The 22,117-nt window shown below is 38.3% G+C and overlaps 2 protein-coding genes across 3 annotated transcripts; both read right to left on the reverse strand.

Annotated features, from left to right (window-relative positions):
* Positions 1-119: 119 nt before the first annotated feature.
* LOC146449723 (uncharacterized) lies at positions 120-6,347 on the reverse strand. 2 transcript variants are annotated; one of them, XM_085101239.1, is made up of 4 exons: positions 5,564-6,337; positions 2,606-2,712; positions 1,690-1,823; positions 120-929 (listed from the first exon to the last, which is right to left on the reverse strand). In XM_085101239.1, the coding sequence occupies exons 1-4, from the start codon at positions 5,662-5,664 to the stop codon at positions 726-728; spliced, it is 546 nt and encodes a 181-aa protein (XP_084957365.1). In that variant the 5' UTR covers positions 5,665-6,337; the 3' UTR covers positions 120-725. The 2 variants fall into 2 exon arrangements, 1 of the variants encoding a protein (XP_084957365.1); XR_014860578.1 differs by having other exon boundaries at positions 787-2,712; positions 3,999-6,347.
* A 3,734-nt stretch (positions 6,348-10,081) lies between these two features.
* On the reverse strand, positions 10,082-22,056 carry LOC146449724 (replication factor C subunit 4-like). The gene is made up of 13 exons (XM_085101408.1): positions 21,837-22,056; positions 20,047-20,205; positions 17,734-17,794; positions 16,982-17,040; positions 16,565-16,634; positions 16,317-16,390; positions 15,634-15,754; positions 14,839-14,883; positions 14,252-14,332; positions 12,085-12,165; positions 11,722-11,766; positions 11,238-11,309; positions 10,082-10,660 (listed from the first exon to the last, which is right to left on the reverse strand). The coding sequence occupies exons 1-13, from the start codon at positions 21,956-21,958 to the stop codon at positions 10,559-10,561; spliced, it is 1,092 nt and encodes a 363-aa protein (XP_084957534.1). The 5' UTR covers positions 21,959-22,056; the 3' UTR covers positions 10,082-10,558.
* Between the last annotated feature and the right edge of the window lie 61 nt (positions 22,057-22,117).

Here is a 22,117-nt window from a genome sequence, read left to right on the forward strand (position 1 = left end):
AGGTTTAATGAAAATCCTTCGCAAAACAGACCTGTAATTTGCTCCATCTTGTAATTAAGAGAGATGCCCAAAGCAATATAAAAGGGCCGCGGTTTTGCAATCATAAAATTTTAAACAGCTATCAAATACTATTTATTTTTCTCCTGACAAAAGGGAGAAATAAATGTTGGTTAAGCCTACTCCAAGTAACCATTATATGAAACTTTCAGCTGAACTACTGCTTGGTGTCCGTTGACTGACAAGTGTCCAAAAAATGATTCTAACATCAGGAAACATTTTTGGAACAGAGAGGTGAGTGACCACTTGTGGTGATTAAAAACATAAACAAACAGTTTGAAGCTTTCATTTGCATGTAAATGAAGTCAAGCAAACGAAAATCCTAATGCTTATCCAGCTTGTCTAGTAGCCTGGGTTCGATTAGACTCCTTGTTGGCTTGCTTGATAGTTTTTTGACTTTCTTTCTTAGCGTTCAAACCATAAGTGTAATAAAATAAGCTTTGTGCTACTGACATGTACTTCAATGTATAATGCAACGGAGACGTCGATCTTGAGAATAAACTGAATTTTCTCCACCTCATTCTCAAGATGGTACACATTTTGCTTTGTTTATCGACAAGTCAAGGTTCATCCTGTTGCAAGATCGAGGAGGTTCTACGAGTCTCGCCGGCAGTATTCAGTTGTAGTATTATATTCCAGTGCGTCCGCTATAGCCGTGTTTTGAAGGACTAACTTGCTGCAAAAGTGATACAGTAAACCAGAAGGAAGAGAAAGTAGACGACAGGAAACAAGATCCTGGACACTCTGTCAATTGGGTGTGGTGAGAATCCGGGCTGTTTTAGATTTTTATTGCCGCTTACTTCATTGTCCGCCACTTTAGTGTTTCTTCTTGGAACACACAAAAAGGTCAGAGGGCCTGGCTTCGATGAACCCTGCAAAAATAAATACCAACTTTTTTCTATCTGCTTGTTTGTCGTCAATCAGCATATCACTGGAAAGATGCCAATTACAAGAAGTTTGAACACAGTTATCTACCGATTTTGACTTCCCAAATTTGGACGTTATAACGATTTATAAAAATTTATAACGCGCAGGTATCTATATAGATATAATCAAATGAGCGAATTATTATTATTTTCGTTATTCTTCCAAACTAATTTACTTATCAGTCAAATCGAAAGTCAAATCGTAATGGTGGTTACGTAACTCAGTTTAAAAAGAGATTAGTTCAGCAACTCTATGTAAAGAGAAGAGCGACCCGCCAGTCAGCTGAAAGATCAAAGCTGGGAACAGTTTTTTAAATTTATGGAAAGCGTAGCTTCCGAGACACCTGGATAAATTGAAAGATCCCTGTTGTGAAATGTCTGCACTCTGCCTCCAACAAATCTCTGAATTTCCTTATTGAAATTGTAAAGGACAAGAATCTTAACGCGCCTTCCCCGTAAAATTGTACCCTGCATATGTAGTTTGTAGCTGTGTAGTGCGGTGCTAAACTGTAACTCTTATAAACAGAATCAATCATACCGGCATCAATCTTTACCAAACATATCAGAACTTTGCACATGGGAATACAGCACTCCTAAGCATTATATAAACTAAGTTTCCTCTCTCACCAAACCTATAGCTAGAGAAAAGACAGTGTTTACAGATAGTGAGAGAAATTAGGAGAGGAAATTCAACGTAAACTATTACCTCAGATTCGTCCCTTGGTTGTTCAGGTGTCTCACCCACAGACGTAATGTTACTCCATCGCGCGTGTAACGTGGATGAATCTCGCGTGCAGTCCATTTTGTTTGAAGAACACTTTGTGTCCCTGTCGCTTTTAACTTGCACAGTGCAAATTATAGCAAACTCAATTAATGCACCAAACACAAAGAAAAAGCTCCCCAATAGATAATAATCGATGGCCTTGATGTAGCCGACTTTGGGAAGAGTGGCTTGGATGCCAAAGAAAAGGGTTGTTATTGAAAGAACGGTGGTGATTCCGAGAGAGACCAAGGTACATTTGTATAGGTTTATTATGGTGCTCCAAAGGGCATTTGTAATGAATGAGGTACCGTCCTTTTTAATGATAATGATGATGATGTTGATGAAGATGATTATGTTGATGATGACAAGGATGATAATTTGAAAATTTTATCTTATCATTTTTATTGATTTCTTTCTAACTATTTCGCCGTTATTTAAGGCTATAAAATAAATTTAAGGGCGCTCAGTTTCATTTGTCAGAACTGGCCAGCCAGACCAGTCAGTTCGTAAACGAAATGTACCAACTTGAAGGATAAGTTTTATGCTAGTCCTTCGAAATTCTTCAAAATAGCGTGTACCGTTTTTGGAGTGATTATTTTTCAAGATTTTACAGCACCATCCCTAGTTCAAAATGACGGATTCAATTTACAGACTGACAGGTCAGTTCTGGCAAATGGAAAGCACTCTAAGTCTTATTAATTTCAGATACTTGATTACTAGCAAATATAAGTAGACTGCAAAACGGTTCGTATTTTTGCGTTGGTCCGTCGCACCAACGAGTGCGGTCTTCGGACACCTTTATCCTTGGAATACGCGAGAGGATGGAAAGAAGATAGACCCCGGGCACGAGTAATCTTACCTCCAATGTCTGGTCTGACGCGTTTGTCATAATTATCCAACGGGGTGTCAAGCACGTTAGCGAATTTATTTACTCGGAACAAGGACTCGTTATCTGCGGTACTGAAACTGAAATCAAAGAACGCAGCAACTTAATCCCAAAGAACCAATCAGAAATCAAGGGAGATACGCCTAACACTTCCCTCGTGACCACCTTCCTCAACGTTTGCTGTGATTCAACTAAAGTGTCACGTTTAGTATCCCATGTTGGATGATGTTAGACCAACACGTTTTGGAGTGAATGTTTTGCGTTCAATCACAATCTTTATGAAAATCATTTCAGCGTGCATTCAATATGATCGTACAACAATGTTGGAGTATTTAGCCAGGGCTCACGACATCGCACCAAACGTTTCAAGTCAATGAAATTCTTCTAGTTTGATTCTACTCTGATACGCACTGAGTTTGAATCTTAACATAGAAGTAGCAATTGAGCCTAATTAGAAAATCATACTTTAGCTTTTCCCTAAAAAAGTAGCATTTAAAAGGGTGAGGGTCTGGGCCCCAGGCTGGAGCCTCGCTACCTCCCGGGATGGAAAGGTTAAGATACGTTTAATGCTTGAAAACCCTCTGTTCTCAGTTATGCATTAGCTACCGCCATTTATTCCTCGTTATCTCATTGGAGCAAACACATTTCAAGGTACAAAATGGAATAATAATAATAATAATAATAATAATAATAATAACTACTTATATAGCGCTTATCCAGTTCTGTTCTAAGCGCTTTACAAAGTAAAAATCATATTTGTTTAAAATAATTCGAAAAAAGATGAGTCTTAAGTTTACGTTTAAAAACATTTAAATTGTCGCAATTACGGATGTCGATAGGTAGTTTGTTCCAGAGTTCTGGGGCCGAAACAGCGAAAGCTCTGGAGCCATACGACTTTAGATTATGGTTGATATGACATAGGCGAAATGCGTCAGACGACGATCGGAGCGTTCTTGAAGTTGTATAGTGGCGTATCAGGTCTTGTATGTTATATATTACTTCCAACAGCCGCCTCACGAGTCTATTCACTCGACTTTTTTTTCGTTAATTAATAATAGTATTAATACGTAATATTTCACATGTACAGATACTTCATCAAAAATTGTATAAAATATTAGAAAAGCTTTTTGTAAGATATTTAACTGCAGGCAGGTTCGCAACGTTTATAACATCTTAAACCCGCAATTGTTGCAAAGACATTTCGAAATGTTACAAGGACCTCGATACATGACTTTATCTTTATCTTTTAAATAAGCTTATGAACTAACAAGCCACATGAAAAAAAAAAAAAAATTAGTGACTGCACATTTAAGTTTATCGTGTTGCTGGTGCTGTTACTACATACGAACTCTACATACGAACTCACCATTTGTGACACAAGATTCAATATCTTCTCCACGTCAAGTAAAGCAGGAATATCTTGATTGTGTTTATGTTTCCAAAGGAAACATCCAGCGAGACAATTCATTATGTTCACGACACAGCAAAACTCGACACGAAACATTTTCATCACATGAAGAGCGGGGCGCGGGATGCAAGCGCGGGAAAATGTTATTGTCACGTGATCTCCAAAAAAAGAAACCCTGTTTACCCAGTGTATTAAATACGAACCATAATATGAGTGATCTAAGGCCCCATGCACACCAACAAAACATGTCTAATTAAACCGGGTTTAACAAAATGAAAATTGGTATCAGAAAGCTGAACCATTGGCTTTGACATAGGATTCAAGTAAACTTTAACTTTAATATTATGGTTTCATTTGCGCTAAATTTGTAGTCGACAAAAAAACGAAAGAAGCTCAGTTTTATGAAAGCAACAATTTTAAATTGTGTTGTAACCAGGAGCCATAATCCTTGATAATGGTTCCTGGTTTAACTAAACAGCTTTTAAACGAGTTTAAGCCTTGGTGTGAATGGGGCAAAAGAGTAATGAATAAGACGGCTGGCGACCAACCAGAGCGCCCATCATGTAATAAAAATTTTCTGATAAAAAAATTGATGAATTGATGTCTTGTCACCTGTTAAAAGTCATGGCAACTGGTACATAATAGCTTACCCCGCAGATTATCTCAATAGGGGAAAACACAATATTTCAAAATTAGCACAATATGGTTAAATTCTAGTCTTTTAGGGTAATTTCAGGTGGAATTGTTAGACGACTATGAATAAATGATCATGTTTCAGCGTTAAAACAGAATTTTGAAAATATGAACCGGTCGTGACACGATATCTAACGAAAGTGGTCTGCTTGTTTTCACTCGACAATTTCATAAGAAGAAGATCATTTTTACAGTTTTTAGTTGGTATCCTAGAGTGCAAAATAAATATTGCATGATAAAATTATCATAAGCATTTTGAATCATGTTAGAGGGTAAAAGTGAAATAAAAAGGAATAATTTTCAGAATTCTCTGATACTGATGATCTGGAAAATTAAATATATATATATATATTTTAAATAAAGCAATGCCTAACCTTCCAATAAAATACCACCCTCAGTCTGTTTTTCCAAAGCGACGAATCTCACAACCTAATAATTGCTGTATTTTCCGGAAAATCTACCTCTTCATAAAAACTACCTTTAACAGACGATAGAGGTGAAGTTGCTGTTGCATACAATATGCAAGGAGCTCGTTAAAGTGAAATTGTGTTGAGCTGTTTCAAATGATCCTTCATTGCGGTAACTTTACAAGAATACATTGGTGAGAGACCAAAATTGGCATTTAAAGGCTTTTTTTTTATATATATCCTGCCGTTGGTTCCCTGTTAAAAACAAAATGAATGCAAACATCCCTCTACCTTTTCTAGATAAATTCCATTTCTTGTCTTTATCACTTACTGTTTTAGCATTACATCTTGCTCAAGAACGAGCACCCTTAATACGACAGGAAGCATTCATGAACGGCTATAAAACGTAAGACGTCTTATTACCTTTCACTCGGTTGAATATTGTGGTTCGTAGTCAGCATGGAGGGTCTGATGCAAGCGAGTATCGCCATTAACTCGCAGAACAGCTTTAAAATCTTCACCATCTCGATCCTAACATTGCGGGTAATAATGGTTCCGGTATCGTCTGTACAACTTATAACGTATCCATGAAACGGTTTCTATAGTAATACTTGTGCTGGTGAAGTCAGCCCTATTCACCAACAGAGCTTCTGTTTTTATCCACTGATGAACAATTAATTAATAAATTATTGCCATTTCATTGTTCCTTCCTTCTCATCTCTCCTATTTATGTTTGCCCTTCCGCCGCCTCGATTACGTGCTGAAAGCTATTGTTTTGTTGTTATCTAGTACCTTTTCAAAAGTTTCTACATTTCTACTTATTTGAGACAAATAAACGCCATATTTTCTTTATAACGAATATTCTCAGTAGTTCACGGAAACTATTCATAAACGTTTTCGATTACGAACGGCCGTGAAAAAGTCGGGCCAATGTTTTCAAGTTCTTCAATCCCTTGTAAGATGAAAATGTGAATACCTCAACTTGTAAAAAAAATTGTTTAAATTAAATTTTAAATTTGTATAGCGCATAATTCAATGACGAGATGATCAAATGCGCTTTACAGTATGGCGATCGGCACTCTCCAGATCGAATTGGAGTTTGCAAATGTTGGCTTTTGAGGAGACAGGAAAACTGGAGGGTAGTATCGAAAACGAAGACCGAAGCACGAACCACCCCAAAACTCGAAAACGAAGCATCCAAGGTCGAAAACGAAGCACCCTAAGTCGAAAACGAAGCACTCAGTTTTTAAGCCTGAATTAGGGTTTTGTCTTGTTTTCTTCAGGGTCGAAATTTAGCCACGAATCAAGCACGATAACGGATAGATTGCTGCGCGCTAAACTATTGAGCTGCGAGGTGTTGAAAATGAATAGGTCTTATCACGGTTTTCGACGCCATTTTGACGAGTAGGCAAACAGGCTTGAAGTAACAGTGTTTGTATGGAAATCCGATGTCAAAAAATTTTCATAAAACATCACTTCTGAAAAATTCATGAATAATGAAAACTTTTGGCACTAGGAGAAGGATTTTAGGGAAAAAAATTGGAGGGATGTAGCTGTGCCAGAAAAGCGTCCAGTCGTGTTTTGAACTTTCCATACATTTGTCTGTATAACGAACCAGCCGTGAACTGCTACTAAAAATAGTTCGCGGGAAAAAAAAAAAAAAGGAAATGTATGGAAAGTTCAAAACACGACTGGACGCTTTCTGGCACAGCCACATCCCTCCTATTTTTTTCTTAAAATCCTTCACTTCCTAGTGCCAAAAGTTTCCAATTCATGAATTTTTCAGAAGCGATGCTTTATGAAAATTATTTGACATCGGATTTCCATACAAACACTGTTATTTCAAGCCTGTTTGCCTACTCGTCAAAATGGCGTCGAAAACCGTGAAAAGGCCTATTTCCGCAGCGGACTGAATTAAAAGTAACACTTCAAAGTGGCATTTCCTGTTTTCCACGTGAATAAACATGTCAAGCTTTACCTTTTTTTTGATATTTTTCTTGTGTAAAAGCTTCTTAGTTCTTTAACAACAATCTAGCTATCTAATCACCATAAATTTGGTTTTTCGCCACTGTTGAAGTGATTGTAATTGATAGGGTGCTTCGTTTTCGAGTTTAGAGTGCTTAGTTTTCGACCTAGAGAGCTTCGTTTTCGAGTTTTAGGGTGCTCGACCTACAGAGCTTGGTTTTCGACCTTGGGTGCTTCATTTTCGAGTTTTGGGGTGCTTTGTGCTTCGGTCTTTGCTTTCGATACCACCAAAACTGGAGTGTACCCAGAGAAAACCTCTCGGAACAAGGACGACAACCAACAACAAACTCAACCCAATAACTTATTGTGGTCCACGCTATCTTCAAAATTCAAGTGATTTCACGACATTCATATCCGACAAAACAACAGGATAATCCCCATGTTTATTATAAGAGAAATAAAATGGCTAATCGAATATGTGCAAGTTTTGTATAGGACTGTAATGTATTCTTAGTGTGCTGAATAACATTCATTAAATAATAATTAGCGATATAATGTTCCGACGTTTCGGCGACGTCATGACGCCATTCTCAAGGAATGAATAATGTAGTTCAATATAAGCGAGTTCAACTACTCCATTATGTTAATCTAAGATCTTACTCCGTTGAACTCGCTTATATTGGACTACAGGGTGTTTCAAAAGTTCGTGGACACTTTTTTTAATACAAATAAATGATAGTTTTAGGAATCCGATATAAATGAAGGTTTTCCAGTTTTATGTACATTGTTTCCTTTGATCACTGTTGAAACATCAATATCCAGAGTGCCTTCCATTGTTCTGTATAACGTTTTTGAGCCGTTGCGGCATGGAACGAGCCAGCTCCCTTAGCCTTGCTAGCGGTATGTTTCGCCAGGCTTGCCGTAACCTTGATTTTAGTCCTCCCATCGTCTTAGGGATCGGATCTCTGTATGCAGCTTCGTCGATGATGCTCCATAGGTTTTCAATAGGGTTAAGGTCAGGTGAATTTGCTGGCCACTCACCTTTTTGGATAAAATTCAAGGTTTCTCTTGCACCACTGCTGTGTTGCTTTCGCCGTATGAGCTGATGCGCCATCTTGAACGAAGGTCGCACTGCTATTGTTCGTGAAAAGCTTTCGTTTTACAGGCTCTTCTGTTGTAGATCTTCGGCTGAAAAGAGGATTCACTTCTTTCTCAAGGATTTTTGTGATATAATACTCTGCCGTTACAGTTTGTCCTTGCGGGATGAAATGTAGGAAGTGGCGCTTCCTTTAACTTGGTACGATGGCGGAACCTGACTCTCCTGTGAGCTCCATACTATATCGTTTTTAGGGTTCGGAAGATGAAAAAGGTATTTAGGGCACTCATCGCTAAAGAGAAAATTTTCCCATTCATCTGCTGTAAATTTACGATATTTACGAGCGAATACTAAGCGAGCTTTCCTCTGGTTGTTGCTCAGAAGTGGATGCTTTTTTCGTCTCAAAGGTTTCCATCCTTTTCTTGACATATACCTCCACACTGTTGGTGTAGATCCAGGCAGACCTTTGTTCTTCAGTTGTTTGCTGATTTTTCTTGTAGAATTTCCTCGTTTATACTTTGCTTTTTCTATAACTTTCTTTGTGATTCTGTTAAGGACTGATGGTCGACCACTTCTTGGCTTGTCGTAAAACTCTTGTGAACTTGACCACTTCGCTACCCAGCTCTTGCTTTTTTGCAGTATTTTAGCCGTTTCTCGAACAGATACTCCAGATGATCGTAGAATTGCTGCCTGTGCTCTTAAATAGACTGCTTTTCTAGGGTTCATAATTAAAAATTTTTAAAAAGACGTTGAAAATCTTCAGTAAGTAGTTTCTACTGAAAACAGACAAAAATGGCGGGAAAGTACAAAAACACACACGACAGAGATTTGCACCTTTTGGCGGGAAAATCTTTATTTCAACGAGGCTTTTTATCTGACTCATACAAAAGTTCTGAAAATCGATAAACAGTAAGATTTGTTAATATCTGCAAGAAAATGGAGAGAAATATAAGAAATCTGGATGAAGTATAGACTTTTTAAAATGTCCACGAACTTTTGAAACACCCTGTATATTATTCATTCCTTGAGAATGGCGTCATGACGTCGCCGAAACGTCGGAACATTATATCGCTAGTTTTTACTTGTCTGTGTATTTCTAAAGCATTATTAATTTAAATAATAATAATAATAATAATAATAATAATAATAATAATAATAATAATAATAATAATAATAATAATAATAATAATAATAATAATAATAATAATAGTTAGATAATGGTAGTTAATAATAATTAGAAGTTCGGAGTTTAATTGTATGGACTTTTGTCGTTACATTGATTGGCTACGGCTGGCCGCCCAATCATTGTTTAGGTAATCTGGGCATCCAGAAGTTTTTACTGCCATAACAATAACAATAACAATAACAATAACAATAATAATAATAATAATAATAATAATAATAATAATAATAATAATAATAATAATAATAATAATAATAATAATAATAATAATCCCAATTTAACCCGACAGACGTCTATCACCATTGACTCTGGTAGGTTTTTCATTCCTTTTCTCTCCCTATCGCTTGCAGGCAATCCGTTGAAATTAGGTTATTGCAGTTATATAAAAACATTTGTTCGGCACCACGGGAGATGAAGAGCATGAACATTTGTTGCTTTATCAGAACCGTATTTTCGTGATTTCAATGCCTCTGCTCCTTGTGATTCTTGATGTTACAAATGTAGAAGCAGAAAAAGACGCCGAATGGGCATGTGTAAGAGTTGTATATACAATGGTGGAAATACCCATTACCAGTACCTCTCTGAATGGAAAGCTGTGTTTACTGAGGGTATATTCTTCAGTAGACCTGCTCCTTTCAAAAGCTCTATTTTCACTGGACCCTCATAACCTGCAGCCGCATTGTTTTTTGGACCTGCATGGGAGCATTATTCTTTTGTTTATTCTTTTGTCTTCTCGACCAACCATGTAAGACTTTACAAACGGTTCAGGTTGCCCGCATTCTTGTGGGCAATTCTGTCAATTCTTATTCTGGTTTATGAATCATGGAACAGATAGTAACACTTCCCAAAATAATGCAATTCTTCTTCTTCTGACCAAACTATATGAGGGGCAGAATGAACGGAATGCTATTCTGTTCATTCTGAAAACAGAATGGGTCGCAGAAGAACATGAATGCCGTCTATACTGAAATAGTCCGCAAAAAAAATTTTCCCCTAATAATGAATATGTCAGGCCATTACTTGTTACATGACGTTCTTTTTACAGGTAAGGTCACAGTTCATGGAAATTTGTTATCACACTTGTTAATCACAAAGGCCACATTAATAATAATTACTATTATGAGTTAAGGTCATCAGAGGGTGAAGTCATTCAATTTTTTCCTTTTCAAGTCATTCATGTTTGGCCAGCATGACAGAACTGATTCATCATAACTGAACATAAGCTGAGGATCTGTAAGTATTCATCAGCACCATCACACAGACATTTGTCGACAATCTGCAAGAAATGCAAAATGGCAACATGTTAATTTTGTCTGATGCCGCTACCTACATTTAAGAACACCAAATACGAAAAGAACCTTAATCTACCATGCGTACTTTTGCTTTATGCAGCAAGTTAACTCGGTTCCTTGTAGCATCAAAAAAGAAATCCTATACATCTTTCTTTTATGCGTGCAATTAAAAGCTGTAAGTGCATGCTTTTTCAGACCAGTCTTGACAACATCAGACACGAATCCAGACCGGTTTCCAGGGTTTTACAAAAAACGGTCAGAGTTTGGACAATAAATATATATATTTTTTTAAAAAAACTTCCCAGGTTTAAGTATGGAAAATGACTGTCAGAGTGACTTGAAAACCCAGGAAATAGAACTTTCAGGAGTTAAAATTTAAAAATTACCCAGGGGAACATGCTCCCAGCCCCCCAATAGAAGCTTGCGCATTTGACGCTTACATTATCAGAAAACAGCGACTTTCCTTCCTGGATCCATGCCTGAACATTATTTAATTTGGAGCTGTAAAGCAAATAAACACCTCATGGTCTGTCACATGTTACATTACATGTCTATACTCACCGCTAATTTTTCCAGGATGGCAGATTTTTGATGATCATTTAACTCAGTCATTTCCACAATCTTATCATGAACCTGATACAAGCAAAATTAAACATCAGATCCATGACCAAAAAAAAAAAAAAGAGAGAGAGAGAGAAACTGATGCATCAAAATCAAACCAGTCATAATATACGTCGGTTGAGTCAAAAAGGAAAATCTGCATATTATCTACTCAATGGGAGTAAACAGGGGAGGGAGGGAGGGTGGGTGGTGCACAGGAACAAGGAGAGAAAGTGCTGGGCACTAGGTTAAAAGTAGCATCTGTGAGACAACATAAAACAGGAGAAAAGAAAAACAGAAATGTTCACAATGATAAATAAGATTTAGCACTGTCAAAAATACAGTGTGGAAGCCACAGTGGGGTCCCCCCTACTACTCAATCAGGACATTGTAGTCTTGAGCCAACAACTGTTTATTATCACTCAATAATAATCTGATATCTCACCTGGTTTATAACCTGAGCAGCAGCATGCCCTTCAGCTATAATTTCCTATAATTTATTGTTGAACAAATTAGACAAGCAAGCAAATATTATTCTTCCATCAGCAAGCATATATTGGAAATATTATAAACTGTTGTTTACTATAACTCGATAATTTATACCCTCAGAATTCCACACACCTAGGCTTTTAGCTAAAAACTGTAACATGGGTGTTGTTCAGGAAATTATGTGTCTGATAAATGTTTTATTTAAAAGAATTATGTGAAGATTAACTCTATTTTTTTGACAAGTGAGCATCCACTGGACGCCTGAAAACCTGGGAACCGCTTTCCTTGTGTAATAACTGCCCAGCTATGTGTATTCTACCTTGACAGTACAGTCCAGCTTGTCATAAGAGTCAGAGCCACAAGCTTCAAACAGTTTGTCAGCCATCTGGGCTGGAACAACCTGTAAAACAACCAGCAAAAGTTTGGGCATTAAAGTTACCTTATACCTTCAGAGGTGTCTCGCATCCAAGCGATGTAGCGCGACCAGTTTACACTGCAGATACCTACACCCTTATATCAAATTAAAGCTTATAGAGCTGGCTATCAAACTAAACCAAGAATTTTAAAATAAAATGAATTGCCGAATTTTTAGCGCTGTTTTCTCGAATGAATATTTTTCACTTGGAGGAGCCACTTCAAAGAGCTAAAACTCAAAGGAAATTTGTTCGTTTGCCTTCAAATTTGGACAGTAGCCAGTTTAACATATAAACAACAAAAACGTGTCTGTGAATTTTTTTCTTTCGAAACACTTTTTCTCCAAGAGCGATTTTTGTACGATCACTCCACATTTTTTTTATCCCATTTCGAAAATGTGCTATAACTTTTCATTCACGATTGAATATGGCAAAACGCAGACACATTTTTTTAGCGCTTTGGGTCTGGAAACTGAGGAGCAAATTAAATTAGCGAAAAACAAAATTCGCTTTGACTTGTAGCTTTGAAAAGGTGATTCGGACGCTCGCATTTAGAGGTCGTGAAAAATTCGACATTTCATTTTATTTCAAAATTCTTAGTATAGTTTGATAGACAGCTCTATAAGCTTTCATTTGATATGGAGGTTTAGGTATCTACAGTTTAAACTGGACGCGCTACATCGCTTGGACGCGAGACACCTCTGAAGGTATAGGGTAACCTTAACCCTTTACACTCAAGCATTTCTCAAAAGTCCCCAAAGCATTTCGCTACCAAAAAACTATTTTACGGGCACAAGGTTCATTGCCAGAAAGTCGATTTTTTAATAATTTGAAAGAAAAAAAACATTACAAACTTTTAAAACAAGATGAAGAAACACATTGGGTTAATTCAACAAAAAACTAGCACCAATCAAATAGGAAACAGATTTGAAAATACTTTTTGTGAGTTTTTGAGAAACGGACCCCAGCATCTAGTTTCTTCTTACAATATAAAAAGTAATATTATTACTATTTTAATTGTATTTTTGATGAAGGAGATAACCACCAATGTTTGACATTTTAATAAAGTTGCCCATTTATTTATTTATTCATTTATTTATTTATACATTGAGGGACAAAACCCATGGAGAATAAGCAAAAGGACACAAGGTCCCTTACAAGGGTCGACCTCCAACGGTAAGTGGACGTTACAGAAAACAGAGTAGGTACAGGCATACAAAATACAATGATCTACAGAAGCGAACAGCAGGTATACAAGGCAAAGACAAAAATACGAACAGAAGCGAGTTTGACAATACAATATTAATTAAACACAATGGTAGGTAAATAACAAGCGCGCAGGCAATGAAGGGAAAAGGTCTAACCAGAACAGACAGAGCGGGAGTAAGGCGGTGGCACAGAGGACAGATTATGCACCATGTCTATCAAAGAGGAGGGCTTTCAGCCGGAACTTGAAGACAGATGTAAATTCAGATAAATGCAGTTTAACAGGAAGAGAATTCCATAGCAGGCAAATCCGAGCAAAGTAGGATTCACGGAAAGTAGAGGTGTGAACGGGAATGGAGTGAAGGTCCATGACGCGTGGAAGAACAAGAAAACTGGACAAATTGGGTAACATGAAGAAAGATCTCACCTTTGAGACAGCGAAAAAGAGAGAGGAGATCCAAGTATTCAAGAAAGTAGGAGAGAGGCAACAGCTTTAAGTGGATAAGCCAAGTTTTGTAATCAAGACCCAGACCATACAAGATAAAGTGCAAGACCCTTCTCTGCACATGTTCAATGAGACGCATCAGGAAGATAGAACCAGAGTAGCAGGGTGCCCATAACTGACTAGCATATTTCAGATGGGAATGCACAAGGGCAACAAACAGAGAGTGCTAAACAACTGGAGAGAGGTTAGTTGAGCAGTTCCTGAGAAGGAAGCCAAGCATTTTATTGGCTTTAGCCACGATAGTGCCTTAAGAAAAAAATGGCGACCAGTAATTATATAAGGAAAATATACATGTCGATATTGGGGCTTATGTTCCTCTGAAGCACATGAAATAATAAAAACTACAATAAGCAATACAATACCCCAGCTATTTCAGTGATATCATCAGCCTCTATATTGTCTTCTCCCTTCAGTCTGTATGCACTCTGCAGGTATGTAATGGCCTTGGAAAACACACGACAGATTTTAAAATGACTATGAACAAGAGTGGCATGGAATGATGGGAGATCAGAAAGTTGAATATAAATGTGCATGTTTAATTTTAATTTCCAAATCTTTTCTTGCATACAGTCAGGTAGACTTTCTCAAAGTCCATTTTTGCCTTGCGACTCGGTCCACTTGTTGCTCCCCCTGGTGCCATAAAAAGTTGATTTGTGGCAAGTCCAACAGTCAGGGAAAGGGACAGTTGTAGGGGTGGCTCATACCTGCTACAAGCATTTGTTTGGGGGGACATACCACCCATACAGGGCTGTCATTGGAAGCCGGCAGCTGACTATTATGATTATTGGCTACTCAGAGTCTGATAAATATGATCAAACAAGTCTTTCTAGTTTCCTTGTGGAGACTGCTTCTCATTTTAGCTCAATGACAGCCCTACAGTCTACTGGAAAGTTTAGAATTAGGTACTTGTCCTATTTACATGAACAGTGTGTAATATCCTCTTATCTACCTTTCTCATGTCTCCTTCTGATATCTTTATTAGCTCGTGGATTGCCTGGTAAAATAAATGTTTAAAATAATAGATGAATAAACAAATTATTAATCTTAAAATGTACCTTGCATGACGCCAGGTTTTTTTTGTATGCATAAATTATCTTTACAGATTACTGTGTCTTTTAGTATGGATTCTGTATATGCATTAAGGTTACTGTAAATGTTTGAGAGTTTCCTCTACAAACACTGTTTTCAAATAAATCCTGGAAAACTGTATATCACTGTAAAGCTGACAAAACAAAGAAACTGAAAATATAGCACTTTAAACACCCTTTTTGGTTTTGTAGGAGCAAGCAAGCTGTCAAATGTAAACCTGACAGGGACCGTTTCCAAAGTGAATTATGAGCCTTTGCGTTATTTGTGGACTTCCAAACAATTGGACTATATCAATCACAACATAATAAGCTAACAAAGTGTGTGAGGCTTTAATTCAATATTTTCAATGGTTCCTGAGAACTCTGTTGTAAAGTTAGACAACTGAAAAATTTTTGACAGCTTTCATGCACTGGGATGCCGCAGGAAAAATATTGGGAGATTGACTAGTTTACGAAACTCGAGCTAGATAACAACACACTTTTATCACTGGTACCTCAGGAAACAGTTTAACTATGTGTTGGGCTGCAAACATTGACATATTTTTTTGGGAACAGAAAATTAAATGCATTCTTGCATGTTTCTCTATGTGAGATTTTATTTATGCTATCAACCACAAAACATTCTAAATATCTCTGGACAGATTTGTTTCCCATACCTTATTGTCACACTTCACATTTTCTTGTTCACAAATCATGTTGAGCCTTTTCTCCAGTGTTTCTGTGGACAATGGCTTGAAACGAAATTTGGAACACCGTGAAGTTAACGGCTCAATAATTCTGTAAAAATTTAATAAAATGTTGCTTTTTAGTAACCTGCAACCCTTACAATGACCAGCTGATGACTTTTAGTACAGTGCCTGTTTGCAAGTTCAGCACTGATATTAGTAGCCATCCGGAGGTACCCCTTCCACATACCTACAGTAGAACACTGTATCTCTATTTGTTGAGTCTTTTTTAGTATTTTGAACAGCCCTTATAAAAACCCAAATGGCAGTTCTCCCCACCCTTTTCTATACTACAGATTGTGAAATCCCTATCCTTGATATACCTCCAGCCTGAAAAAAGTCCCCCTTTTGGGCGGAGCCTCCATAAAGTGAGTTATAGGGAGTGCCCTGCCCCCCATGCCATCAACTGGCTACTATTTGAGAATAAAAACAATGATAGACTTCCTTTAATATGTGCCTAGCTGCTTTCCATGTGAGCCAGCTTCTACAAGAGTCCATGGCATCCCTGGAGTGCTTTTCATTGTTCTTAAAACACACTAAAAAACTTATTACTACAGGCCTCTCCATCGGCCAATTCAGAGAGAAAGCATAATTAAATAAGTTAACCCACATACCTACTAACATAGTTACAAATCAGGCAAAACCTTGTTGACTTCGTCTCTTTTTCCATGGTTCTTCTCAAGGCTGCCTGTCCCACAAAATAAAAAAGAAAAGAAAAGAAAATGAGAGAGAGGTCTGTACGTCTGTGATGACAACTGATCAAGGACAGGCTTCATAAAAATGTAACAGTTGATTTAGTCTTCAATTAAAAGGTTTGTGTGCTGTTCACTCTTGGAACTAAATCAAACAAAGAATGTCAAACCTGAGCACTTGGTGTCATAGAATCTGCCTCATCTAAAATGACCAGCTTAAATGCTGGGCACTTTTTACCACTAAAAAAGAAAAAAGTACATGTTTGAAAGTCAGAAAGTAAACCATGTCAGATCTTAGATCCAGTTGAGTTTACATTGCATTAAGTTACCAGGGGAAGAAGGTCTGGAAAGGAATAATCAAACACATCAGGTTTCAAGCTACATCAAGTCAAGTCAAGTCAATTTTATTTAGCTCACATGAATATTTACAGAGATGACTATTTTTTTACAACTGGGTCACCCAAGTTAAGGCATTAACTATTGGACTGCAATATTTAACAGCCTATCAATCCATTTTTTTTAATTAAGAAAAAAGAGGTCCCAAGTTAAGTTGAATGATCTAAATAATGAAGTAAAACACCACTTACTCTGGCCGTACACCAGAAGCTGCCAGCTGGGCAAACTTTTTCACTTTGTCTCTCACCACCTATAATAATTGTTGATGACATTTTTAAAGGCACTAAAATTAATAACATATTTCATAGACTGAAATGGACCTGAGACTAGTGTTTCCAAATATTAAAGTAAAATACTAAACTTTCAACTCTGCTACAGTCTTGTTCACAGTGATTTGGTCAGGTCACGTGACTTGTGACCTGACCAGCCTTGTCCAGATCGCTGGAGGGTTGTATCTCCCCCGTCTCTATTTAGGGTCAGCGTGTGGGCTCTGATGTAGATTACCTCCTGAACTCCTCTCGTTAACCAGTCTGGATCTCTGTCCAAAATCTGTGCCTCATCCATGTGGACATCATGTTCTGGCTTGTCTTTATTGATGTGTCTCAACACTTCTGAGGAAGTGGTGCCTAAATAGAGACGTATACGGGGGGAGGTACAACCTTCTAGCAATCTGGACAACACTGGTCAGGTGACATGTCATGTGACCTGACCAAATCACTGTGAACAAGACTCTAGCAGAGTAGAAAGCTTAGAAGTTTACTTAAATCATACAGCGTATAATCAAAAACTTGTAAATTCAACTGAAACTGCATATCCTACAAAACTAACTATAATTTCCGTTAAATATGTGGTACTGTTTGACTTTCATTACAAACCAGCTGAGAATCAACTGAGTTGTATCAACGGGTAATTCAATGGTGATTATAGAAATTATGCTACAGACCTGTATTCCACGCTCATCAGATGCATTCAGTTCAAGCACTCGTGCTTTCATCATTTCAGATCTTAACAAGAGAATTATAACAGATATTTAGTTCAAAATCCAGAATAATTCTGGAGTAACTACCTAAACCAACATCTGCCTCAAGTAAAATTCTAATACTGTAAAAACTTGTGTATAAGCCGCACCTTTTTACCCCAAATTTGGCCTCAAAATTGGGGGTGCGGCTTATCTACGAGACCATCTCTATTGGGAAGTCTAAACTGTCAAATTAAGGTCATAAATACCTCTTAAGACTCGATAAATAAACATACTTCAAAACTGAAAACCTGTTGTTGTTAATTCATTGCTTTTGCTAGCAGTAATGGCTGCTAAAGGAGCTGTTTTGTTTCTTCAGATTCTATCATCCAATCTTCTTCACTGGAAGTTCCTTTAAGTGACTAATTTTCACTTTGCTAGAGCGACTAAACTCCAGCTGGTATGGAATTTTTCATTCCTCAGGATAGCTGGTTGCAGTGCCCTGGGTGGCCGATCACATCAATGCTGATCTCTCCAACATGAGCAAGAAAATTCCATGCTATTGTCGAGAGAACTCATGGGGAAAATGACCGACCGTTTCATTGCTTTTTATCACTTTGACCGTAAATTTATTCATGGGGTTGTCGAACTGCTGTTTAACAATGAGTTTTACTCCAGTGGATGGCTCCCACACATCTTGGTAAACATGATATCCACACACTGCTGCATAGTCCTCTGTCTGCACCCAAATGCCTGGTTAATTAGCTGTTGTTCATTTCATGGCACGATCCACTTTCAGACCACAACGAATTTCAAAGTTATCGATAACTGTCTTTTAAAACTTGACGGTGAAAAGCATCCAAATTTGTTAAATAAGTTTGTTAAGCTTAATGTTGACCACAAAGTACTTGTAAGGCATCAAACTTCACTGTCTCTTTTTTAAAGTTTGCCAAAGTTGGGGGTGCGGCTTACTTACGAGTGCGTCTTATACACAAGTTTTTAAGGAAATTAACTTTATTATTGTCTTCATTAATTACCCTGCAACCCAAAGATGTGTCTTATAGGGGGCCTCGATCGATGGTAACGGTCGATATGTCGGTCGACTGACGGTCGATATCTCGGTCGAGCCTCGGTCGCTACTCGGTCGACACTCGGTCGATAATTGGGGATCACTCGGTCGATGTTGTACCGCTATGGCAGTCGTCGTATCGACCGAGGTGGCTGTCGGCCGATATAGATAACAATACACCGACACTTCACCGACACATCACCGATACTTCATCGATATTTCACCGCTTACCGGCCGATAGTATCGGCCGATATATCGGTCAATATTCTATCGATATGTTTTTTCGACACTTCTTCCTTATCTCGATCGACATTCATGTACATAGCGCACCGCTATATCGGTCGTCATATCAATAACGACCGATAGTCGGTCGATAGTCTGTCGTTATCTCATTTGATTCTTCCACTATTGCATCATTTTACCACATTAGGTCAAGTTAGGTCAAGAGAAAGCGCAAAAATATGCCAGCGTATTACACTGTAGTGTCCCGGTTTAACCGGTTTAAAACAAAGCAAAATCCTCGTTCCTTTTTCGTGTCGATCGAGTATCGGCCGATGCATCGACCGATACTTTACCGATACTTGACCGACGGTTCACCAATATATTGCCGACACTCTGCCGATGCTATCGCGACCGACTGTCGGTCGATCTCTCGACCGAAGGTGATCCAATGATCGGTCGATACGTCGCCTATATAGCGGCCGATGCTCGACCGACACTCGCCCGTTACTCGACCGACAATCGACCGATACTCGGTGGATACATCGACCGAGATATCGACCGTGAGTCGACCATGTGTCGACCGACATATCAACCGTTACCATCGATCGAGGCCCCCTATAAGACACAAGATCCGAGCAGTTTAAGGGTTATATCAATAATTATTTGAGATTGATCATAAAACCAAAAGTTATCACTAACACTGTAAATATGAATCAACCAGAAAAAATCAAAGGTAAGGAATCTTATGCAGACTTGAGTTTGGTACATGGCCTGGCTAACCACAAATCTCCCAAGTTGGTGATGATGTCATCCACCCCTGTGAAATCTGCAGGGGATGCTGGATACGCATCCCAATATCCATTCATTCAATCAACATTGTCCCATACTATCTCGACTCCAATCTGTATTGGGAGTGCATTTGTTCTACGTCAAATGCAAGATGATCATTAGATTTTTTCAACTATATTATTAACAAGGCAGATCAAAAATAAGGTTTTGTTACATACCCAAACAGTTGCCTTGCTATGGCTAGTATGGTGGATGTTTTCCCTGTACCAGGAGGGCCATAAAACAACAAGTTGGGAAGATCAGCTCCCTCAAGAGACTTCTTTAACACAGAAACAACTTCATCTTGGTACGCTACTTCATCCACAGATCTAGGACGACTGAAAAAAAATTACACAAAGCGACTTGGATTAGTAATCAGGTGGGCACAATGTTTATGTCTATTGGAATGCCTGCGTGGTATGGGTAGTTTGAGTTTACAGGTCTGTTGCTGCATGATGCAGGCCCCAACAATTTGAAGGCACAAAATCCCAACTGAATGGCCTCACTGACACTGCACAGGTCTCTCATAACTCATTGGTAGAGCTATTCCAACTGTTAATTTAGAAAGTCATGGGTTCAATTCCCTTTGGGGACTCAGAATTTCCTTTTTCTGAGTAAGACCTTGACATTTCGAGTTTTTATTTTTTCAGACACCTGTTTCACAAATATACGATTGTTGTCATTGTCAGACTTGAACCTTAAATTAATACTTATTTTCTGAACAAAATGGTTCAAAAACCTTTCCATTAGGAAGTTTGTAGTTCCAAACTTGCAATGACAAGCAACTCCATTTGGCCAGGGCCTTTGCCCTGGGCAGGCTGGCGTATAATCACATTTCTATACTAATGCATCAGTTTATTCCAGCATTTTTTCCTCATTGTCCATCCTAGGAGACAGGTATTAGTCTACCCTGGGGTATTTGACAGCCTTGTGATTTTCACCTCACAGAACTGTCACTTCCTTTCACTAAAAAGTTCATGGGCAAAGACAAAAAAATTGTGATTAACTTTGTCTAGGAAAGACGAAATGAGATAGGACATCAACAGAATGAATGGTCACTGGAGTAATACAGAGAAACAAGTTGTCTTATTTGAGACTTAGTTTGGCCTGTTCACTCCCGCCTGAAATAGCTTTCATTACAATGACGGTTAGCTCTGAAACTAAGAAATGAAGTTATCTTTTAGCTGGTTTGCTGGGCATTTGAACAGCTCGTTCTTTCCCGCCATGGGGCATTTGCCAGTTTGTTAAAAAAAAAATCCTAATGTATACCTGCCAACTTTTTCTGAGTGAAACGCGTGAGATTTTTGCCTCGTCATGAGCGGGATTTCCGAAAACGTCCGAGCCACTTCCAAAGATTTCCGACGATTTCCCGAAGACTTCCGAACGTTGCCGAGAATGTCCGAAGATATTTCCACGACCTTTGAACACTTACGATTCGAACGGATTGTTACCCTGGTCCCAGAGGTTTTTCTTGATTTTTTTCTTGATTTTTCCCCACGTGAGAGAGCCGCGAAGCGGAGAACGCGAGTCAGCTTTTTGCGATTGTTATAAAGAGCAAATAAATAATACATAACAAGTCTGAAATGATATGAAGTTTTTTTAGAACAACTCGTCCGGATTTGTGAGTCATGCGTGAGAAATTGTCCTTGATGCGTGAGATCGATGTCTTAAGTCCGCAGGCGTGAGACTCACGCATAATGCGTGAGAGTTGGCAGGTATACTAATGCCTGGGTGATGGGAGGGGGGGTGGTAGTGGTGGGGAATGGGCAATAATACTGGAAATGACTGATGCATATTAAAACCATTCATCATTGCATAGGAGATCAGATACGTTTTACTATAAAGATGAACAAGTCTATCATTAATATTTCTCTGATCTAACTATGCAGTGAAGCACAGTTGCACATTAAGTACTTTAAGGATTGCATGGGATTATAAACTACAAAGAGGAGACGCAAACAAAACTCACTATTTTTCGACCCAAGGCACACTGACTCGCTTGCTCGATGGTCCAGCAGTTTCTTCGCTTGCTGCCTGCTTTACCTTCGAACAACTACCAGCAGAGCTCTGTCCACGTAAAAAGGCATCCATTACCTCTTTAAATCGTAATCTTTTATGAAAGTAAGCCCTGAATGTTTTATGGATCCTGATTCAATATGGCGAACACGTCTTGCAAACTTTCCCGCCAGTTTTCGGAGCAGGGGACTGGAACTGAAGCTTAGTCTCCTCTCTGCTTCATAGTAGTTTGTC

Source organism: Pavona decussata, unplaced genomic scaffold (assembly GCF_977016875.1).
Source record: "Pavona decussata unplaced genomic scaffold, jaPavDecu1.1 SCAFFOLD_602, whole genome shotgun sequence".
Lineage (NCBI taxonomy): Eukaryota > Metazoa > Cnidaria > Anthozoa > Scleractinia > Agariciidae > Pavona > Pavona decussata.